Raw genomic sequence first — 20,353 nt, 5'->3', positions numbered from 1 at the left:
ATAACCCTTTTGGATATTGTGACCAAGCTGAATTCCATGGAAGTACGATTAGAAGAAATACCAGTGAAAGTTTCTGAAGATGTGTCATCGAAACTGGAGGTGTTATAAGCAAAAGTCGATGCCTACTCATCCAAACTGGACAAGTTGGAGGAAGAGTTTAAAGGAAAATCAAAATACGTTGAAAAAGAAACCAACACATTGCGTCGGCAAATGAATAGAGCAGACATTATTATTAGTGGTCTGCCATCTAACCTTAAACAAGATGAATTAATAATTGTTGCAGTAAATTTGTTCAAGCACTATGAGGAACTTTAATTCATGCGAGTCTTTGATGGGTGATTTATCGGTTCGATATGGTAAAGTTATCTTCATGGGAGACTTCAATGTAAATATTTTTACTAATAGTACCGTAGTAAGGAATTTTTGTACAGATAGTCAGTTGTACCTCGTTCATAACAGCCTTCCCACCCATTTTGATAATTTTCGACACGTAACATCACTTATAGACTTCTTCATCTTAACAGATATACATTTAGTGGCTAAACACGGCCAATTTCAAATGCCTGGTCTAAACTCACATCATGCCTTGATTTATATATCTATAAATTGTGCGATAGATATCACTCCAGAAGAAATATTTTTCAGAGATTATGGAAATTTCGATGCTGACAGATGCCTAAGAGACTTACAGCAAGTTGATTTCAGTCCTATTTTTGAAACGACAGTTACTAATGACCAAGTTAATTTTCTTACATCGGTAATATCAGAGCTCTTTGATAGGCATGTTCCATTGCGCAAGAAGCAACGGCGCTCTCAGATTAGCTGGTACAAATGTAAGGAAATCAAACTGGCCAGTGAATTAAGGGATATGGCATATAGAGCGTACATTGAGGAACCCAATGACAGGCGATGGAAGACTTTCTGTAAATACCGGAATAAATTGAAATCGACAAAGCGCAAAATTAGGAAAAGAGAAAATGAAAGATTTTTCTCTCATTCGCCAGACCAAATATGGAACCGATTGAAGACAATAGGAGGACCTCATCGAGGACCTCGATGAACTAAATCGCAATTTTGTGTTACCACCGTGTAACATAAATATTGACTTTAATTCCCTTGATTTTGGAACTGACAACCGGTTTGAGTTCAATAGAATTGACGAGTTCGAAGTCTTTTATGCTCTTTCTAAAGTTAAATCAAAGTCAGTAGGACATGACGGCATTCTAATATCATTCATACATACTATCATAAATTCGATTCTTAAGCCATTAACTCATATATATAACACGATTCTCATGACTTCGGAATATCCTACTTTCTGGAAAGTAGCACGAGTAGTTGCTATACCTAAAGTTTCAAACCCTAGATGTACTGCAGATTATAGACCTATCAGCATTGTTTCTAATTTTTCCAAAGTATTGGAAGTAATAATCAGTGACAGAATTACGAACCATTTGAATGAAATCTCTTTAATATCGCCATATCAATCGGGCTTTAGAGCGGGGTATAACTCAGTTAATCTGGTATTAGATGTAGTAGAAAGAGTGAGAAGGGCTGTAGATAGAAGACGTGGAGCTATGGTAATATTCCTTGATTTAAGAAAGGCATTTGATTCAGTGAATCATTCAGTACTTGTCCATAAACTTTCTAGCCAGTTTTGCTTCTCAGATACTTCATGTAAATTAATTCGATCTTTTTTAAATGGTAGGCAACAATATGTGCAAGTGAGGAATAATGTATCAGAGTACATTGATTTACTCAGAGGAGTTCCTCAGGGTTCTACATTAGACCCTCTGCTATTCACCATTTATATAAATGACATTCCTCAACACATATCATTTAGCCAACCCCGAATTTATGCGGATGACATCCAGTTACTAGCTTGTGTAGAAGACGATCAGTCTATCTCTGAATTTGTCGGCCGTGTTAATAATGATTTGGATTTCATACATCGATGGACATGTCTTAACGAAATTGTAGTTAACCCCTTGAAAACAGTGGCTATGAAGTTTGGAGACATTTTGCCTGATTCTCTCCCCATTGTCTTCGACGGGTCTACAATACAGTCCGTATGTCATAATAGATCTCTAGGAATAATTCTGGATGAGCATTTATCTTTTAGTTTTCACAGTAGTAAGATTAGTTCTAGGGTATATCTCACTCTCAGGAAATTAAACAGTTTGGGGTACTTTTTTCCATTAAAAGTTAGGAAGCTTATTGCTAGAACAATATTGATGCCTATTTTACTATACGGTTTGGAGGTTTATAACTCAACTACTGCAGGAAATGTGGAAAAACTTGAAAAAGTTTTTAACAGAATCATGCGTTTTGCTTACGGTTTAAGGAACCATGATCACGTTTCATATGCTGTTAAGGACTTTTTAGGGTTTTCTTTTCAAGACTTTATTAAACTTAAGTTACTCACATTATTTTTTAAAACTATAAAGTATTCTAAGCCTTCCTACTTAGTTGATCTCTTTCAGTTTTCTCACTCTGTAAGAACATCGACTATAATGTGCCCAAGAATTAATACACACTATATGCAGCACTCAATTGTACTGAGGTCCTCAAGAATTTGAAACTCCATAAAACAGCCGTAATTTTGCACTCACTGTGAATGAAATTAAGTCAATTTTTGCTACAAATATCTAAGTTGGCCATTGTTTTTCTTATATATTATTATCAAAAGTCAAATAAAACTTGATAGGTTGGTGCAATATGATATAAGTTAGCTTTAAGATTATAGTTTTTAACAGTAAATTAAGCAACATATTATTATTGTAATTGGTCATAATTTCCTATCTTAGTCTGAATTTAACTTTGTAATCACTTTAGGCCTGTAGGGCTTTTCGATTACTAATGAAATAAATGAAATGAAAATATAGCCATATTTTCCTTGTAAAATCGTTACTCAAAGTCGAAAACTTGTAAAAATGACTAAAAGTTTCCTATTCCTCTAATACATATCTATCGGCCGAGCAATAATAAATGCGTCTTTGTGAAATTCTGTAATAATGGCATTAGAATGAAATATTTCCTAAGGTATTTTTAGCTGATTAGTAAGCAGATTTTGTAGAAGTCTAAACAATTCTGTCCAAATCGGTTCAGATTTAAATATATGTATATGGGATTATAAAACTTTAAATTCCACCCAACAAATTTGAAGAATTTAAGATATCGAAAATGTAGGCGTATAATATTGTTGGCCCCGATCGACTTTAGACTTTCCTTACTTGTTTATGTTACATTTTATGTTTTTTATATTATTCCTGCAAGTCAAATGAGTCTGCATTTTGTATGTTTTAATAAATATGGTAAAAGTATAAGATAAAAGATATACAGTGACGTGTAGAAATGAGTACATAATTAATTTTTTTCAATTCTTAACGAATAAAAAAGCAGCAATAAAGAAACTCAAAATAATTTTATTTTTCCTTTATTCCTTCTTCAATTCTAAATAAAACATCAAAAACCTCTAAACAAACAATAAAGAATTCAGAGAGATAAATACGAGGGCAGTTCGGAAACTTCTTAGCCTAGTACAAAAAGCGCGGTATAAACAGAAAAAGTTAAGTGTTTTGGAAACTTCCATCACTGTTATGAACACATGTTAAATTTTGTTTCGATCTGGCAACTCCTTCATATAGAAAGACGCATCCGCAATTTTTTTACAATGGAAAAATTAGAAATGCGTACTGTCATTAAATATTTACATAAAAAAGGTTTATCGGGACAAGAAATTCATAATGATATGGTGAATGTGTTAGGTGAAAGTGCTCCTTCATATGCAACAGTAAAAAATTGGGTTGCTGAATTTAAAGGTGGTCGTACAAGCATTGAAGATGAACCACGTAGTGGACGTCCAAAAACAGCAACAACAACAGAAATTGTAACCAAAGTGCATGATATGGTATTAAATGATCGACGAATAAAAGTGCGTCAAATTGCTAACATCATGGGCATTTCAAATGATCGAGTCCATTTATGTTAATTTTGCATGAAGAACTACAGATGAAAAAGCTTTCTGCAAGATGGGTGCCGCATTTGTTAACAGTCGATCAAACACACGTAAGAATGAACATTTCTCAAGCTTGTTTGGATCGTTTTGAGCGAAATAAAATGGATTTTAAGCGTCGTCTCATAACTGTCGACGTGACATGGATCCATCACTATACTCCAGAGACAAAAGAACAATCCAAACAATGGACTGAAGCGGGATGAAGTGCCCCAAAGAAGGCAAAAACCATTCAATCGGCTGGTAAGGTTATGGCAACAGTTTTTTTTGGGACTTCAAAGGTATTTTATTAATTGCCTATCTTCAAAAAAAAAAAACAATAAATTCAGAGTACTATTGCAACCTTTTGGATCAATTAAATGTACAAATTCGAGAAAAACGTCGTGGATTACAACACACAAAAATAATTTTTCATCAAGACAACGCACCAGCGCACAATAGTGTTTTAACAATGGATAAAATCAACGAGTTGCTTGACCACCCATCTTATTCTCCTGATTTAGCTCCCAGTGACTTTTACTTGTTCCCAAATCTAAAAAATCCTTGCTGGCAAGCGTTTTACCTCAAATAAAGATGCAATTACAGTTGTAAACCACTATTTTGAAGACCTTGAGGAAAACTATTTTAATCAAGGGATAGAATTCTTTGAAAAGCGTTGGACTAAGTGTATTGAAGTTTCAGGAGATTATATTGAAAAATAAAAATATTTTTGAAAATCTAACTATTCTCTTTCATTGGTAGGCTAAGAAGTTTCCGAACCGCCCTCGTAAACATAACAAAAAAAAAATCGCATGTACTCAATTTGAATAAATTTGAAGAAATAATAAAGGAAAAATAAAACTATTTTGAGTTTCTTTATTACTGCTTATTTTTTCGTTTAGAAATGAAAAAAAATAATAATAATTATGTATTCATTTCTGCACGCAACTGTAGATGTGCATTTATCTTTTATTTTTTATTTATTATTTTAGCACCTTTTGGCTTCGAAAAGTATATTTTAATTCTAGTGCTTTGATGGCAAATTTGTTCATGTTGACTTTGCGAAAATTGTCTCAAAATACAAACCCCTAAATATACATTGTTCGAAAAATATGTTTTACATATGTTCCTTTATAAAAAACATGTGTTTCGGACACAATTTTTAAACACAATATATTTAAGTGCAAACATGTAATGTTTCTAAATTAACACTAAATGTTTGGGACACATATGTTAATATGTTAGAATATATTATGTTTGGGGCATGAATGTTTCTTAAAAATAATATGTGTGAATGTAAACATATATAAATTTACAAATTTCGAGTAAACATATATATGTTGTCATATATTATTCAGAGAGCGACAGAGTGAGAGAGAGAGTATAGAGAAAGAAATAGAGATGAAAACCGGGAGGATTGACGAAAGATATCAACATAACACAGCGAGAGAATCAAAAGAGGGCAATTTCTGTGAAACTGCTTGTATGTTGTTTCGGAAAACTGTTTTATGATAAGGCCAAAAATTTGATATGCTTAACTTTAAATATTATTTAATTTGAATATTAGAATGGGTATTCGGAGTAAAGAGAATAGACATTCGCAACCAAGAGAATAGACATTTGAAAAAACAAAAGCATGTGTTTTCGCCTTGAGAGCAGCATTTTATGTAAGTGTGGACATGTGTTTTGTTTATCATTTTGGCATTATGGGCACAGGCAAAGGAAATTAAAAAAATGGTGGAAATATACAAAAATAAAAAATAACGAAAGGGCGCTATATTGTTTTTAGAGTTGGGTCAGTAAAATTAAAAAAGGAGGAAATTCGTTTTGTTTGTTATTGTTGGCTTCTCTTCAATCGTTATTGTTGTTTTTTTGTTTTGTGATCTCAGCTTAAAGCCATGCATTGACTAAACTACAAGTGTAGCTTAACCAACAGAGGAAAAGTATGCTTGTCAAATTTATTTGGGCAAAGCCCTATAGACTGCAAGATGGTTGGATGTACAGCTGTTTCGGAATTACCACATTCCTCATCAGCATCCTCTACTTGCAGCAAAAATATCAACCAATTATCAGAATAAATTCGGGTAATTCACTCAACCCAACGTGAACTACACTTGAACCTCCCCAAAAAGGGTTTGATAGTCGGCTACTGCCTAAACAAATTTGCCAGCATATCTCTTTTCCTTTGCCAAACTCAAATCATCGATTTGTATGTATTTGGCTGGGTTTGTTTTTGAGCGTGGAGGAAATAGTGAAAAATTAAACAGTAAAATGTATAAAAACAAAATTTAGTTCCTCTTTATTAATAAGTAGTCCAAGAGGAGTTAACGGACACCTTCAAATATAAAAGCGGGCATTAAGTTCGAGTTTTGCAGCTAAAACTATTGAAAAAGTTTATTTTCTTTAAAATGTGTTATTAAAGAAAATTAAAAGGCAAGGTCATTTTAGAGCGATAATGCCAACTTAATACCGGCCTTAAAGGTAAAAATGAAATTAACCCTCTAATGCCCCAATTTTTGTGCCAGCTGATTAAATTTTCAATGTTAACGACACAAAAGCAAGAGAACTAAGCAAGAAAAATGTATACGGTAAAAGTCAGCACATGATGCAAAGCCTCTTGAATAGTTTCAAATACATTTTCTTTTTATTTTGCCAATTTTTGATGTCTTAAGGTGTGTTTTACTAAAAGCTTATTTATTAAATGAAGGCCGCCTAAAGGCGGGCTTGGGCATTAGAGGGTTAAGTACAAAACACGATAAGTTTTAAATGCATTTAAAATGGTGTTAAATGCTAGTAAAAAACTGTTCACGCCTAAATAATTTATGTGTATATTATAAAATTATTTATGTATGTTTATACTCGGCTCCACGCTCCTCTTTTGTAAGATTTTGTGAATTCCTTCCAAAATTTCAAACTTTTACACCGAAAACAGTTTTTAATTACAAAATTGTTATTTTTGCAATAAAAAAAATAATATTTTATCCGAAATCTCAGTACATTTCGTTTATATCAAGCACTATTTCTGACTGTAAATCTTTAATAACCCACATTTCGATGTTTAATTATAAAAATTTAATATAGTATAAATATAAATGTGTAAATTAAAAACAAAATGGTGTTCGGTTGGAGCAGGGATTGAACCCACGACCCTTTGCATGCAAGGCAGACATGCTAACTACTGCTCCACGTGGCCAACAAATGTATGTTTCTGTTAAATAATGTTATGTTTGCATGGGCTCATGGGTGCTGCAAACTATCCTATATACATTTAACTTATAACGATAATTGTCTAGTGGTGACTATAACAGCTACGTAACCCAGTGGATAGTGTGTTGGCTTACAAACTGTATGGTCCTCGGTTCGATTCTCCGTTCAGGCGAAAGGTAAAATTTAAAAAATTTATAAAATTGAATAATTTTTTCAACATTATTTGTATTACAGAAAAAGGTGCCAACAACTAAAAAATTTCGTGGAAGTGAAAATAATTTGAGGGAATGAGACACTCTTCTTTGGGGAAAATTCTTCTAAGCATATAATATGTTTGAGCTCAAAATGCTTCCAAACATATAATATGTTCACATTAAACAAACATATTAATGTTTCATTTCATTTCATTTATTTGTTCATTCAATAACCTGTGAGCCGTATTCGGCTTAATTGATTACGCAGTTTAATATATATAGGCACAATTAATATAAAATCCTTAAAAAATAAAAATACAAACTTATAAACTAATGCTTATTCTAAAGTAATTAGTGGAACGAAAATGGATGACGAAATCGAATATCTATGGGACCATTAGCATAATTAAAATCCAAGAAGGCCATCAAAAACACTGCAGAACAATGTCCCGGAATTGATTGCATGAATACGAAAAGTTCCTTTTATCATATGGTACTACCGAATTCCATAATCGTATTGCCCGGACACGAAATGAACGCTGCATAATTAGAGAGCGGTACTGAGGCAGCTGCAATGAATGAGTCCTAGTTGAAAACCCAAACACAAAATTCGAAGCCATATATGGTGGATTATCGTGCTTCATGACCTTATACAACAATAAAAGTACTCTTAGATCAACCATATTCCCAAAACTACACCCCAGAAACTGCAACACATAAGAATTGACGTGGTCGTAGTAACTCAAACCATAAACATAGCGAACAATCCTATTAAATAGTATCCGGAGGCGATCAAGCGTACCCAAAGGGGCCCCCGAGTAAACCTCAATTCCGTATAATATATGTGGCAATAATAGAGACTTTCCCACTACTTTCTTGACCTCAAGTGGAAGTGAGACCCCTGTGGCATATAACCTTCGCAAGAGGTAGGCTAATCTCGAAGCTATCCTAAACACATGAACGTCAAATTTTAGCTTGTCATCAACATAAAATCCCAAAACCTTCATAAACTTTACATTCTGAAGAGTGCAACCGTTCAAAGCAAAATGTATATAAGAGACGAACGAACAATCAAAGATCATAGATTTAGATTTCGCTATATTAATATCGATGTAGTTACTTCGACACCAATCAGAAATACTACCCAATTCTCTATTCACCTTTGCTTCGAAATGTTGCAAATCTTCACCAGAAGAATGCGCGATCAATTGCAGATCATTAATGTATAGAGAGAAAAGGAGAGGGCCTAAAATTGATCCTTGCGGTACTCCACGGTACACTTCACATACATCTGAAACATCATCACCACACTGCACAAACTGAGTTCTATGACTCAAAAATGACTTCAATAGGAAACAGGTTGAAGACGAGAAATGAAACTTTTCATACAGCTTGTTCAAAAGAACTATATGACTTATCGAGTCGAAGGCCCTACTAAAATCCAAACTAACCAAGGCAACGACATTCCTCCCATCAATCAATTCCCTAATCCCATCAACCAAATCTGTCATTAACGTCGTTGTACTACACCCCTTCCGAAATCCCGATTGATAAACCGACAACAGTCTCGTCTCATTAAGGTAAGAAGTCATCTGCTCATTAATTAGACTCTCCAAAGCTTTAGAGAGAGCTGGGACAATACTAATAGGCCGATAGTCAGAGATTAGCTGGGGTGACCTTATTTTTGGCACCGGAACTACTCTGGCACGTGTCCATATCCGGGGAAAAGTTGATGTCGTCAATATAGTATTAAATATATGTACTAGGTATCTGCCAATAGCTGAAAAAATAATCTTTATGAATTTCAGTGGTATCCCATCACAACCAACAGCGTTCGAATTTATCCTGCATATACTGTCCCAAACTTCATGCACATCGACATTCCTCAAACTAAAGGCATTCTCATCTATAGCCAAATTACGTCGAATAGCCAAATCTTGCTGATCGTTCACCGGCGGCAGTATAAATGATCTATTGCACTCATCGACATTAATGTTCGTAACTACCCGAGAGCTGTCTACAAAACCCACTTTTCGAAGCTCATTCCACAAATCTTTCGAAGATACGGTCGTAAAAATATGCCGATAGTAAAAAGCCCTCTTTCTCCTAATAACTGTCTTTGCTCGATTCCGATACTTACAGTATATCTTCCAGTTCAAATCATTCCGATTTTCGACAAAAGCTCTATATGCCAAATCACGCATGTTAAGAGCAGTAGTTATAAGTGGATCCTCGTACCAATTGGAAGTCCCTCTATTACGTACAAACTTGAGAGGAACATGACGGTCATATACATCCTGTACCACATCATTAAACACTTCCAGTTGCGAATTGGGGTCATTCACCGTGAATATGTAATCGAGATTCGAATTAGAGAGATCCTCAAAACATCTGGTCGTATCCAGCCTGGAATAGTCTCGGATTTGCTTGGCCACAGGTATAATACGTTTCCTAACCGCGATCGAAGCGTATATTGCAGCGTGATGCGAGTTCAAAGACGGAAATAAAAATTGACCACTTGACTCCACTAGGTTACGATCAGTCACCAAAAAATAATCAATTAATGATACCCCACCTGTATTGGGCACAATATGTGTCGGCATCGCATTATGAACCACCTCAAGACCACATGAAGAAGAAAATCTAGCGATTTCAATTTCCCGCCCAAATAGGTCCACATTAAAATCCCCAACTATAATAGTGTGCAAGTATCTTGCCGAAATTTCCTGTAACACGCCTTCACAATTTGTAAAACCACCATGAGGTAGGTATACTATTCCTAACAAAACCTTAATGCCGCCAACTGACTCGATTTCTATAAAAATCCCTTCAGCAATACAATCGTCGGTAAGACTTCCTACAACTCTTGCCTTTAAAGACTTTCTAATATAAGCGCATACACCCCCACCCCGAGATGCTACTCTGTCCATTCTGTGTAGATTATAACCATCTAAAGCAACTGCCTCATTCCCAATGTGATCTTTTAACCAGGTTTCCGATATACATATAACATCAAATACATTGTTAGAGAATACCAATCGAATTTCATCAATTTTGCTAGAAGTGCGGCTAGGAACAATACTCTGAGCATTAAAGTGTATAACATTAAGATTGATGTTAGCTAGATGTAGATCCTTTAAGGCATCAGAGCTAATGGTTGGCCCTAAAATATTAGGTATAGACATATCGATACACTGTCATCCTAATTCGTTCCACCGATATTAAACGTAAGCTATTTAACTTATTGTATAACTTATAACTAGATGAAAATAATTCAAAAAATGTCATTAGAAAAAAAAATTTAATGCGATCATAAAGCAGTTCACAAAAATCTTAAATAATGTAGATAAAAATAAAGAATCGATGAATATGACTCACAATATTAGAAAAAATATATTAAGTAATAATTAATTCAAAGCAGTCGATCAGAAAGTTAAGTAACAATTGGCAAAAACTTGAGTATTATAAAAAAATAAGTAAATAAAATAAAAACCAAAAAAGCAAGTGTTAGATACAAAAAAAAATTATAACCAATATAGAAATTTTTGCATCGATAGGCAAAATATATCACAGAAGCTCATTGCCAAATAGAGACAGCATGTATAAAAGCACATTTGCATAATAAAAGTAGTCTATAGTTACAGAATGTACACAAAAACAGAATTTGTTGACATAAGTCGTGGTATGCTGGTAAACATTAAATTTATTTTAATTCGTATATAAATATAATGAATTCAATGCAACTGTATAATTCAATAGACTCAAAATATATCTATGCATCAATAACTTCTTCCATTGCAGGCTCCACCAAATCGGCCAATTTTTCATCATTTAGAACTTTTTCGGCGCCATCATTAAATGTTATTTTTACTTCAGGTTGATTTTTGGTAATGTTCAGGTAATGTTTCGCCAGTATCCAATAATGTATGAGCTTCCTGCAAAATATGTTTAGACCAAATGTTAGAGAAGCGATTTTTTGATGGTGTAGGCAATGAACAAGTGCCTGCTTCAAAATAAGCATTAAATTGGAACATTCATATTGATAAAAAGTGCGAAGAACTAAATATTAAATACCGCATGTTAAGCTAGTTAATCGGGAAAAATTCAGTCCTTTCCACAGATAATAAACTCTTAATATATAAACAAGCATTAAAGCCAATATGGACAAATAGCATTCAACTATGGGGATGTGCGGCAAACAGTTCTATCGAAAAAAATACAAAAGTTTCAAAGCAAAAGGCAGTAAGTATCCACAGAGACTTAAAAATGAACACAATCAAAGAGGAAATCTCTATATTTGCAGAAAAACATCTTATCCGCCTATGTAACTACTGACCTTATACTTTCTGTACTTGCTACCTTTCAATTCGGCCGTGCTCAGGACACATGGGGGTGTTCTTGCAGGAAGTATAAGCCTAGATCCGTTACAACTAATTTAAGATTATAGGTTGCTAATTATAATCATAATTATGTATCGTTGAATAAATTTAAGTTGGAAAGAAAAGATCGCTTAAAGGAGCCTGGTGTTGTTAATTACTACATTACCGGATAACCCACCCAACCTTGCCGACTTGCAGCCACTAATACCAGTAATTGCATTAGTTTACACTCAAAAAAAGTGAACCCTACAGGCAAAGAAAAAAAAAAAAAAACGTTTGGAAAACGTGTACCGAAAATGTTTTTCTTTTGTTAGAGTTTTTTGAATTGCTTCGAAAATTTTAAACTGTTATCACCAAAAAAATTCGTTTGTTACAAAATTTTTATTTTTTTCAATAAAAAAAGTTATTTTTGAAAAAGCCACACAGTCCATTTCGTTTATATCAAACACTGTTCTTTTCTGACTTTAGGTCTTTAATAAGACACATTTTACAGTTCAAAATTTAATATACTACAATATAATGTTGAACATTTTTTCGGAATCTTCCGAACATATCTGGAATATATGTAAAAAAAAAACTTTGGTCGAAGCCGGGATCGAACCCACGACCCTTGGCATGCAAGTCGGACGTAGCAACCACTGCACAACGGTGCCAAACTAAATGTTTGTTTCTGTTAAATAAACTTTGTTTATTCGGTTCGTGGGAGCCGCAAGCTATGCTATATAAATATAACTTATATGGATATTTATCTATTGATGACCATAACTGGTACATAGCTCAGTGGTTAGTGTGTTGGCTTACAAAGTGCATGGTCCGCGGTTCGATTCTCCGTCCAGGCGAAAGGTAAAAAAAATTTAAAAATTTATAAAATCGTAAAATTTCTCCTACATTGTTGGTATTACAGGAAAAGGTGTTAAGAACTAAAAAACATCGTCGATGTGAGAAAGATGTGAGGAAAAATGCAATTAGAGGGAAATGCAATTTTTTTTTTGAGTTTGTCCTTATGAAATTGTTTTTACATCCTGGAAAAGAATAAACGTTTATCACAAAAAGTATATACTTTTCTCCCAAATACACTTCCTTACAGCGAAAAGCAAATGAGAAACGAACTTTGTTTGTCTAAAATTTCATTTGGGAGGAAAGAATTATATTTTTGTGTATATTTCACTAAAGCCGATTTAATTCTATTTTAGTTCGTGGAGTTATTACTTTTTAAAAAATTTCCATGACTTTAATAAGTTTCTGCACTGGTAGAAAAAGTTTCGTTAATACGATGAATTTCTACGTTGTATTACAAAATTCTTCATTAAAAATCAAAATTAAAAATTAAGGGATATGGCATATAGAGCGTACATTGAGGAACCCAATGACAGGCGATGGAAGACTTTCTGTAAATACCGGAATAAATTGAAATCGACAAAGCGCAAAATTAGGAAAAGAGAAAATGAAAGATTTTTCTCTCATTCGCCAGACCAAATATGGAACCGATTGAAGACAATAGGAGTTCTTAATAACAATAACGACTGTGTGGTCGAGGACCTCGATGAACTAAATCGCAATTTTGTGTTACCACCGTGTAACATAAATATTGACTTTAATTCCCTTGATTTTGGAACTGACAACCGGTTTGAGTTCAATAGAATTGACGAGTTCGAAGTCTTTTATGCTCTTTCTAAAGTTAAATCAAAGTCAGTAGGACATGACGGCATTCTAATATCATTCATACATACTATCATAAATTCGATTCTTAAGCCATTAACTCATATATATAACACGATTCTCATGACTTCGGAATATCCTACTTTCTGGAAAGTAGCACGAGTAGTTGCTATACCTAAAGTTTCAAACCCTAGATGTACTGCAGATTATAGACCTATCAGCATTGTTTCTAATTTTTCCAAAGTATTGGAAGTAATAATCAGTGACAGAATTACGAACCATTTGAATGAAATCTCTTTAATATCGCCATATCAATCGGGCTTTAGAGCGGGGTATAACTCAGTTAATCTGGTATTAGATGTAGTAGAAAGAGTGAGAAGGGCTGTAGATAGAAGACGTGGAGCTATGGTAATATTCCTTGATTTAAGAAAGGCATTTGATTCAGTGAATCATTCAGTACTTGTCCATAAACTTTCTAGCCAGTTTTGCTTCTCAGATACTTCATGTAAATTAATTCGATCTTTTTTAAATGGTAGGCAACAATATGTGCAAGTGAGGAATAATGTATCAGAGTACATTGATTTACTCAGAGGAGTTCCTCAGGGTTCTACATTAGACCCTCTGCTATTCACCATTTATATAAATGACATTCCTCAACACATATCATTTAGCCAACCCCGAATTTATGCGGATGACATCCAGTTACTAGCTTGTGTAGAAGACGATCAGTCTATCTCTGAATTTGTCGGCCGTGTTAATAATGATTTGGATTTCATACATCGATGGACATGTCTTAACGAAATTGTAGTTAACCCCTTGAAAACAGTGGCTATGAAGTTTGGAGACATTTTGCCTGATTCTCTCCCCATTGTCTTCGACGGGTCTACAATACAGTCCGTATGTCATAATAGATCTCTAGGAATAATTCTGGATGAGCATTTATCTTTTAGTTTTCACAGTAGTAAGATTAGTTCTAGGGTATATCTCACTCTCAGGAAATTAAACAGTTTGGGGTACTTTTTTCCATTAAAAGTTAGGAAGCTTATTGCTAGAACAATATTGATGCCTATTTTACTATACGGTTTGGAGGTTTATAACTCAACTACTGCAGGAAATGTGGAAAAACTTGAAAAAGTTTTTAACAGAATCATGCGTTTTGCTTACGGTTTAAGGAACCATGATCACGTTTCATATGCTGTTAAGGACTTTTTAGGGTTTTCTTTTCAAGACTTTATTAAACTTAAGTTACTCACATTATTTTTTAAAACTATAAAGTATTCTAAGCCTTCCTACTTAGTTGATCTCTTTCAGTTTTCTCACTCTGTAAGAACATCGACTATAATGTGCCCAAGAATTAATACACACTATATGCAGCACTCAATTGTACTGAGGTCCTCAAGAATTTGAAACTCCATAAAACAGCCGTAATTTTGCACTCACTGTGAATGAAATTAAGTCAATTTTTGCTACAAATATCTAAGTTGGCCATTGTTTTTCTTATATATTATTATCAAAAGTCAAATAAAACTTGATAGGTTGGTGCAATATGATATAAGTTAGCTTTAAGATTATAGTTTTTAACAGTAAATTAAGCAACATATTATTATTGTAATTGGTCATAATTTCCTATCTTAGTCTGAATTTAACTTTGTAATCACTTTAGGCCTGTAGGGCTTTTCGATTACTAATGAAATAAATGAAATGAAAATATAGCCATATTTTCCTTGTAAAATCGTTACTCAAAGTCGAAAACTTGTAAAAATGACTAAAAGTTTCCTATTCCTCTAATACATATCTATCGGCCGAGCAATAATAAATGCGTCTTTGTGAAATTCTGTAATAATGGCATTAGAATGAAATATTTCCTAAGGTATTTTTAGCTGATTAGTAAGCAGATTTTGTAGAAGTCTAAACAATTCTGTCCAAATCGGTTCAGATTTAAATATATGTATATGGGATTATAAAACTTTAAATTCCACCCAACAAATTTGAAGAATTTAAGATATCGAAAATGTAGGCGTATAATATTGTTGGCCCCGATCGACTTTAGACTTTCCTTACTTGTTTATGTTACATTTTATGTTTTTTATATTATTCCTGCAAGTCAAATGAGTCTGCATTTTGTATGTTTTAATAAATATGGTAAAAGTATAAGATAAAAGATATACAGTGACGTGTAGAAATGAGTACATAATTAATTTTTTTCAATTCTTAACGAATAAAAAAGCAGCAATAAAGAAACTCAAAATAATTTTATTTTTCCTTTATTCCTTCTTCAATTCTAAATAAAACATCAAAAACCTCTAAACAAACAATAAAGAATTCAGAGAGATAAATACGAGGGCAGTTCGGAAACTTCTTAGCCTAGTACAAAAAGCGCGGTATAAACAGAAAAAGTTAAGTGTTTTGGAAACTTCCATCACTGTTATGAACACATGTTAAATTTTGTTTCGATCTGGCAACTCCTTCATATAGAAAGACGCATCCGCAATTTTTTTACAATGGAAAAATTAGAAATGCGTACTGTCATTAAATATTTACATAAAAAAGGTTTATCGGGACAAGAAATTCATAATGATATGGTGAATGTGTTAGGTGAAAGTGCTCCTTCATATGCAACAGTAAAAAATTGGGTTGCTGAATTTAAAGGTGGTCGTACAAGCATTGAAGATGAACCACGTAGTGGACGTCCAAAAACAGCAACAACAACAGAAATTGTAACCAAAGTGCATGATATGGTATTAAATGATCGACGAATAAAAGTGCGTCAAATTGCTAACATCATGGGCATTTCAAATGATCGAGTCCATTTATGTTAATTTTGCATGAAGAACTACAGATGAAAAAGCTTTCTGCAAGATGGGTGCCGCATTTGTTAACAGTCGATCAAACACACGTAAGAATGAACATTTCTCAAGCTTGTTTGGATCGTTTTGAGCGAAATAAAATGGATTTTAAGCGTCGTCTCATAACTGTCGACGTGACATGGATCCATCACTATACTCCAGAGACAAAAGAACAATCCAAACAATGGACTGAAGCGGGATGAAGTGCCCCAAAGAAGGCAAAAACCATTCAATCGGCTGGTAAGGTTATGGCAACAGTTTTTTTTGGGACTTCAAAGGTATTTTATTAATTGCCTATCTTCAAAAAAAAAAAACAATAAATTCAGAGTACTATTGCAACCTTTTGGATCAATTAAATGTACAAATTCGAGAAAAACGTCGTGGATTACAACACACAAACATAATTTTTCATCAAGACAACGCACCAGCGCACAATAGTGTTTTAACAATGGATAAAATCAACGAGTTGCTTGACCACCCATCTTATTCTCCTGATTTAGCTCCCAGTGACTTTTACTTGTTCCCAAATCTAAAAAATCCTTGCTGGCAAGCGTTTTACCTCAAATAAAGATGCAATTACAGTTGTAAACCACTATTTTGAAGACCTTGAGGAAAACTATTTTAATCAAGGGATAGAATTCTTTGAAAAGCGTTGGACTAAGTGTATTGAAGTTTCAGGAGATTATATTGAAAAATAAAAATATTTTTGAAAAACTAACTATTCTCTTTCATTGGTAGGCTAAGAAGTTTCCGAACCGCCCTCGTAAACATAACAAAAAAAACATCGCATGTACTCAATTTGAATAAATTTGAAGAAATAATAAAGGAAAAATAAAACTATTTTGAGTTTCTTTATTACTGCTTATTTTTTCGTTTAGAAATGAAAAAAAAAAAATAATAATAATTATGTATTCATTTCTGCACGCAACTGTAGATGTGCATTTATCTTTTATTTTTTATTTATTATTTTAGCACCTTTTGGCTTCGAAAAGTATATTTTAATTCTAGTGCTTTGATGGCAAATTTGTTCATGTTGACTTTGCGAAAATTGTCTCAAAATACAAACCCCTAAATATACATTGTTCGAAAAATATGTTTTTCATATGTTCCTTTATAAAAAACATGTGTTTCGGACACAATTTTTAAACACAATATATTTAAGTGCAAACATGTAATGTTTCTAAATTAACACTAAATGTTTGGGACACATATGTTAATATGTTAGAATATATTATGTTTGGGGCATGAATGTTTCTTAAAAATAATATGTGTGAATGTAAACATATATAAATTTACAAATTTCGAGTAAACATATATATGTTGTCATATATTATTCAGAGAGCGACAGAGTGAGAGAGAGAGTATAGAGAAAGAAATAGAGATGAAAACCGGGAGGATTGACGAAAGATATCAACATAACACAGCGAGAGAATCAAAAGAGGGCAATTTCTGTGAAACTGCTTGTATGTTGTTTCGGAAAACTGTTTTATGATAAGGCCAAAAATTTGATATGCTTAACTTTAAATATTATTTAATATGAATATTAGAATGGGTATTCGGAGTAAAGAGAATAGACATTCGCAACCAAGAGAATAGACATTTGAAAAAACAAAAGCATGTGTTTTCGCCTTGAGAGCAGCATTTTATGTAAGTGTGGACATGTGTTTTGTTTATCATTTTGGCATTATGGGCACAGGCAAAGGAAATTAAAAAAATGGTGGAAATATACAAAAATAAAAAATAACGAAAGGGCGCTATATTGTTTTTAGAGTTGGGTCAGTAAAATTAAAAAAGGAGGAAATTCGTTTTGTTTGTTATTGTTGGCTTCTCTTCAATCGTTATTGTTGTTTTTTTGTTTTGTGATCTCAGCTTAAAGCCATGCATTGACTAAACTACAAGTGTAGCTTAACCAACAGAGGAAAAGTATGCTTGTCAAATTTATTTGGGCAAAGCCCTATAGACTGCAAGATGGTTGGATGTACAGCTGTTTCGGAATTACCACATTCCTCATCAGCATCCTCTACTTGCAGCAAAAATATCAACCAATTATCAGAATAAATTCGGGTAATTCACTCAACCCAACGTGAACTACACTTGAACCTCCCGAAAAAGGGTTTGATAGTCGGCTACTGCCTAAACAAATTTGCCAGCATATCTCTTTTCCTTTGCCAAACTCAAATCATCGATTTGTATGTATTTGGCTGGGTTTGTTTTTGAGCGTGGAGGAAATAGTGAAAAATTAAACAGTAAAATGTATAAAAACAAAATTTAGTTCCTCTTTATTAATAAGTAGTCCAAGAGGAGTTAACGGACACCTTCAAATATAAAAGCGGGCATTAAGTTCGAGTTTTGCAGCTAAAACTATTGAAAAAGTTTATTTTCTTTAAAATGTGTTATTAAAGAAAATTAAAAGGCAAGGTCATTTTAGAGCGATAATGCCAACTTAATACCGGCCTTAAAGGTAAAAATGAAATTAACCCTCTAATGCCCCAATTTTTGTGCCAGCTGATTAAATTTTCAATGTTAACGACACAAAAGCAAGAGAACTAAGCAAGAAAAATGTATACGGTAAAAGTCAGCACATGATGCAAAGCCTCTTGAATAGTTTCAAATACATTTTCTTTTTATTTTGCCAATTTTTGATGTCTTAAGGTGTGTTTTACTAAAAGCTTATTTATTAAATGAAGGCCGCCTAAAGGCGGGCTTGGGCATTAGAGGGTTAAGTACAAAACACGATAAGTTTTAAATGCATTTAAAATGGTGTTAAATGCTAGTAAAAAACTGTTCATGCCTAAATAATTTATGTGTATATTATAAAATTATTTATGTATGTTTATACTCGGCTCCACGCTCCTCTTTTGTAAGATTTTGTGAATTCCTTCCAAAATTTCAAACTTTTACACCGAAAACAGTTTTTAATTACAAAATTGTTATTTTTGCAATAAAAAAAATAATATTTTATCCGAAATCTCAGTACATTTCGTTTATATCAAGCACTATTTCTGACTGTAAATCTTTAATAACCCACATTTCGATGTTTAATTATAAAAATTTAATATAGTATAAATATAAATGTGTAAATTAAAAACAAAATGGTGTTCGGTTGGAGCAGGGATTGAACCCACGACCCTTTGCATGCAAGGCAGACATGCTAACTACTGCTCCACGTGGCCAACAAATGTATGTTTCTGTTAAATAATGTTATGTTTGCATGGGCTCATGGGTGCTGCAAACTATCCTATATACATTTAACTTATAACGATAATTGTCTAGTGGTGACTATAACAGCTACGTAACCCAGTGGATAGTGTGTTGGCTTACAAACTGTATGGTCCTCGGTTCGATTCTCCGTTCAGGCGAAAGGTAAAATTTAAAAAATTTATAAAATTGAATAATTTCTTCAACATTATTTGTATTACAGAAAAAGGTGCCAACAACTAAAAAATTTCGTGGAAGTGAAAATAATTTGAGGGAATGAGACACTCTTCTTTGGGGAAAATTCTTCTAAGCATATAATATGTTTGAGCTCAAAATGCTTCCAAACATATAATATGTTCACATTAAACAAACATATTAATGTTTCATTTCATTTCATTTATTTGTTCATTCAATAACCTGTGAGCCGTATTCGGCCTAATTGATTACGCAGTTTAATATATATAGGCACAATTAATATAAAATCCTTAAAAAATAAAAATACAAACTTATAAACTAATGCTTATTCTAAAGTAATTAGTGGAACGAAAATGGATGACGAAATCGAATATCTATGGGACCATTAGCATAATTAAAATCCAAGAAGGCCATCAAAAACACTGCAGAACAATGTCCGGGAATTGATTGCATGAATACGAAAAGTTCCTTTTATCATATGGTACTACCGAATTCCATAATCGTATTGCCCGGACACGAAATGAACGCTGCATAATTAGAGAGCGGTACTGAGGCAGCTGCAATGAATGAGTCCTAGTTGAAAACCCAAACACAAAATTCGAAGCCATATATGGTGGATTATCGTGCTTCATGACCTTATACAACAATAAAAGTACTCTTAGATCAACCATATTCCCAAAA

At 33.3% G+C, this 20,353-nt stretch overlaps 1 protein-coding gene across 1 annotated transcript; it reads right to left on the bottom strand.

Moving 5' to 3' along the window:
* Positions 1-8,088: 8,088 nt before the first annotated feature.
* LOC142227350 (uncharacterized) lies at positions 8,089-10,580 on the bottom strand. The gene is made up of 4 exons (XM_075297833.1): positions 9,536-10,580; positions 9,251-9,448; positions 8,144-9,175; positions 8,089-8,102 (listed from the first exon to the last, which is right to left on the bottom strand). The coding sequence occupies exons 1-4, from the start codon at positions 10,578-10,580 to the stop codon at positions 8,089-8,091; spliced, it is 2,289 nt and encodes a 762-aa protein (XP_075153948.1).
* Between the last annotated feature and the right edge of the window lie 9,773 nt (positions 10,581-20,353).

This window comes from Haematobia irritans, chromosome 1, assembly GCF_050003625.1.
Source record: "Haematobia irritans isolate KBUSLIRL chromosome 1, ASM5000362v1, whole genome shotgun sequence".
NCBI classification, from domain to species: Eukaryota; Metazoa; Arthropoda; class Insecta; order Diptera; family Muscidae; genus Haematobia; species Haematobia irritans.
Note: the sequence above shows the minus strand (reverse complement) of the source record. Positions and strands in the feature narration are given on the sequence as shown.

What these genes read in the sequence shown, in the direction of transcription:
- LOC142227350 (XM_075297833.1), bottom strand. Translation starts at nt 10,580, where the DNA reads ATGTCTATACCTAATATTTTAGGGCCAACCATTAGCTCTGATGCCTTA. An exon ending in TTTGAACTGGAAGATATACT is followed by an intron (nt 9,449 to 9,535) that starts GTAAGTATCGGA and finishes TATCTTCGAAAG; the next exon opens with ATTTGTGGAATGAGCTTCGA. An exon ending in TGTGCATGAAGTTTGGGACA is followed by an intron (nt 9,176 to 9,250) that starts GTATATGCAGGA and finishes TTATTTTTTCAG; the next exon opens with CTATTGGCAGATACCTAGTA.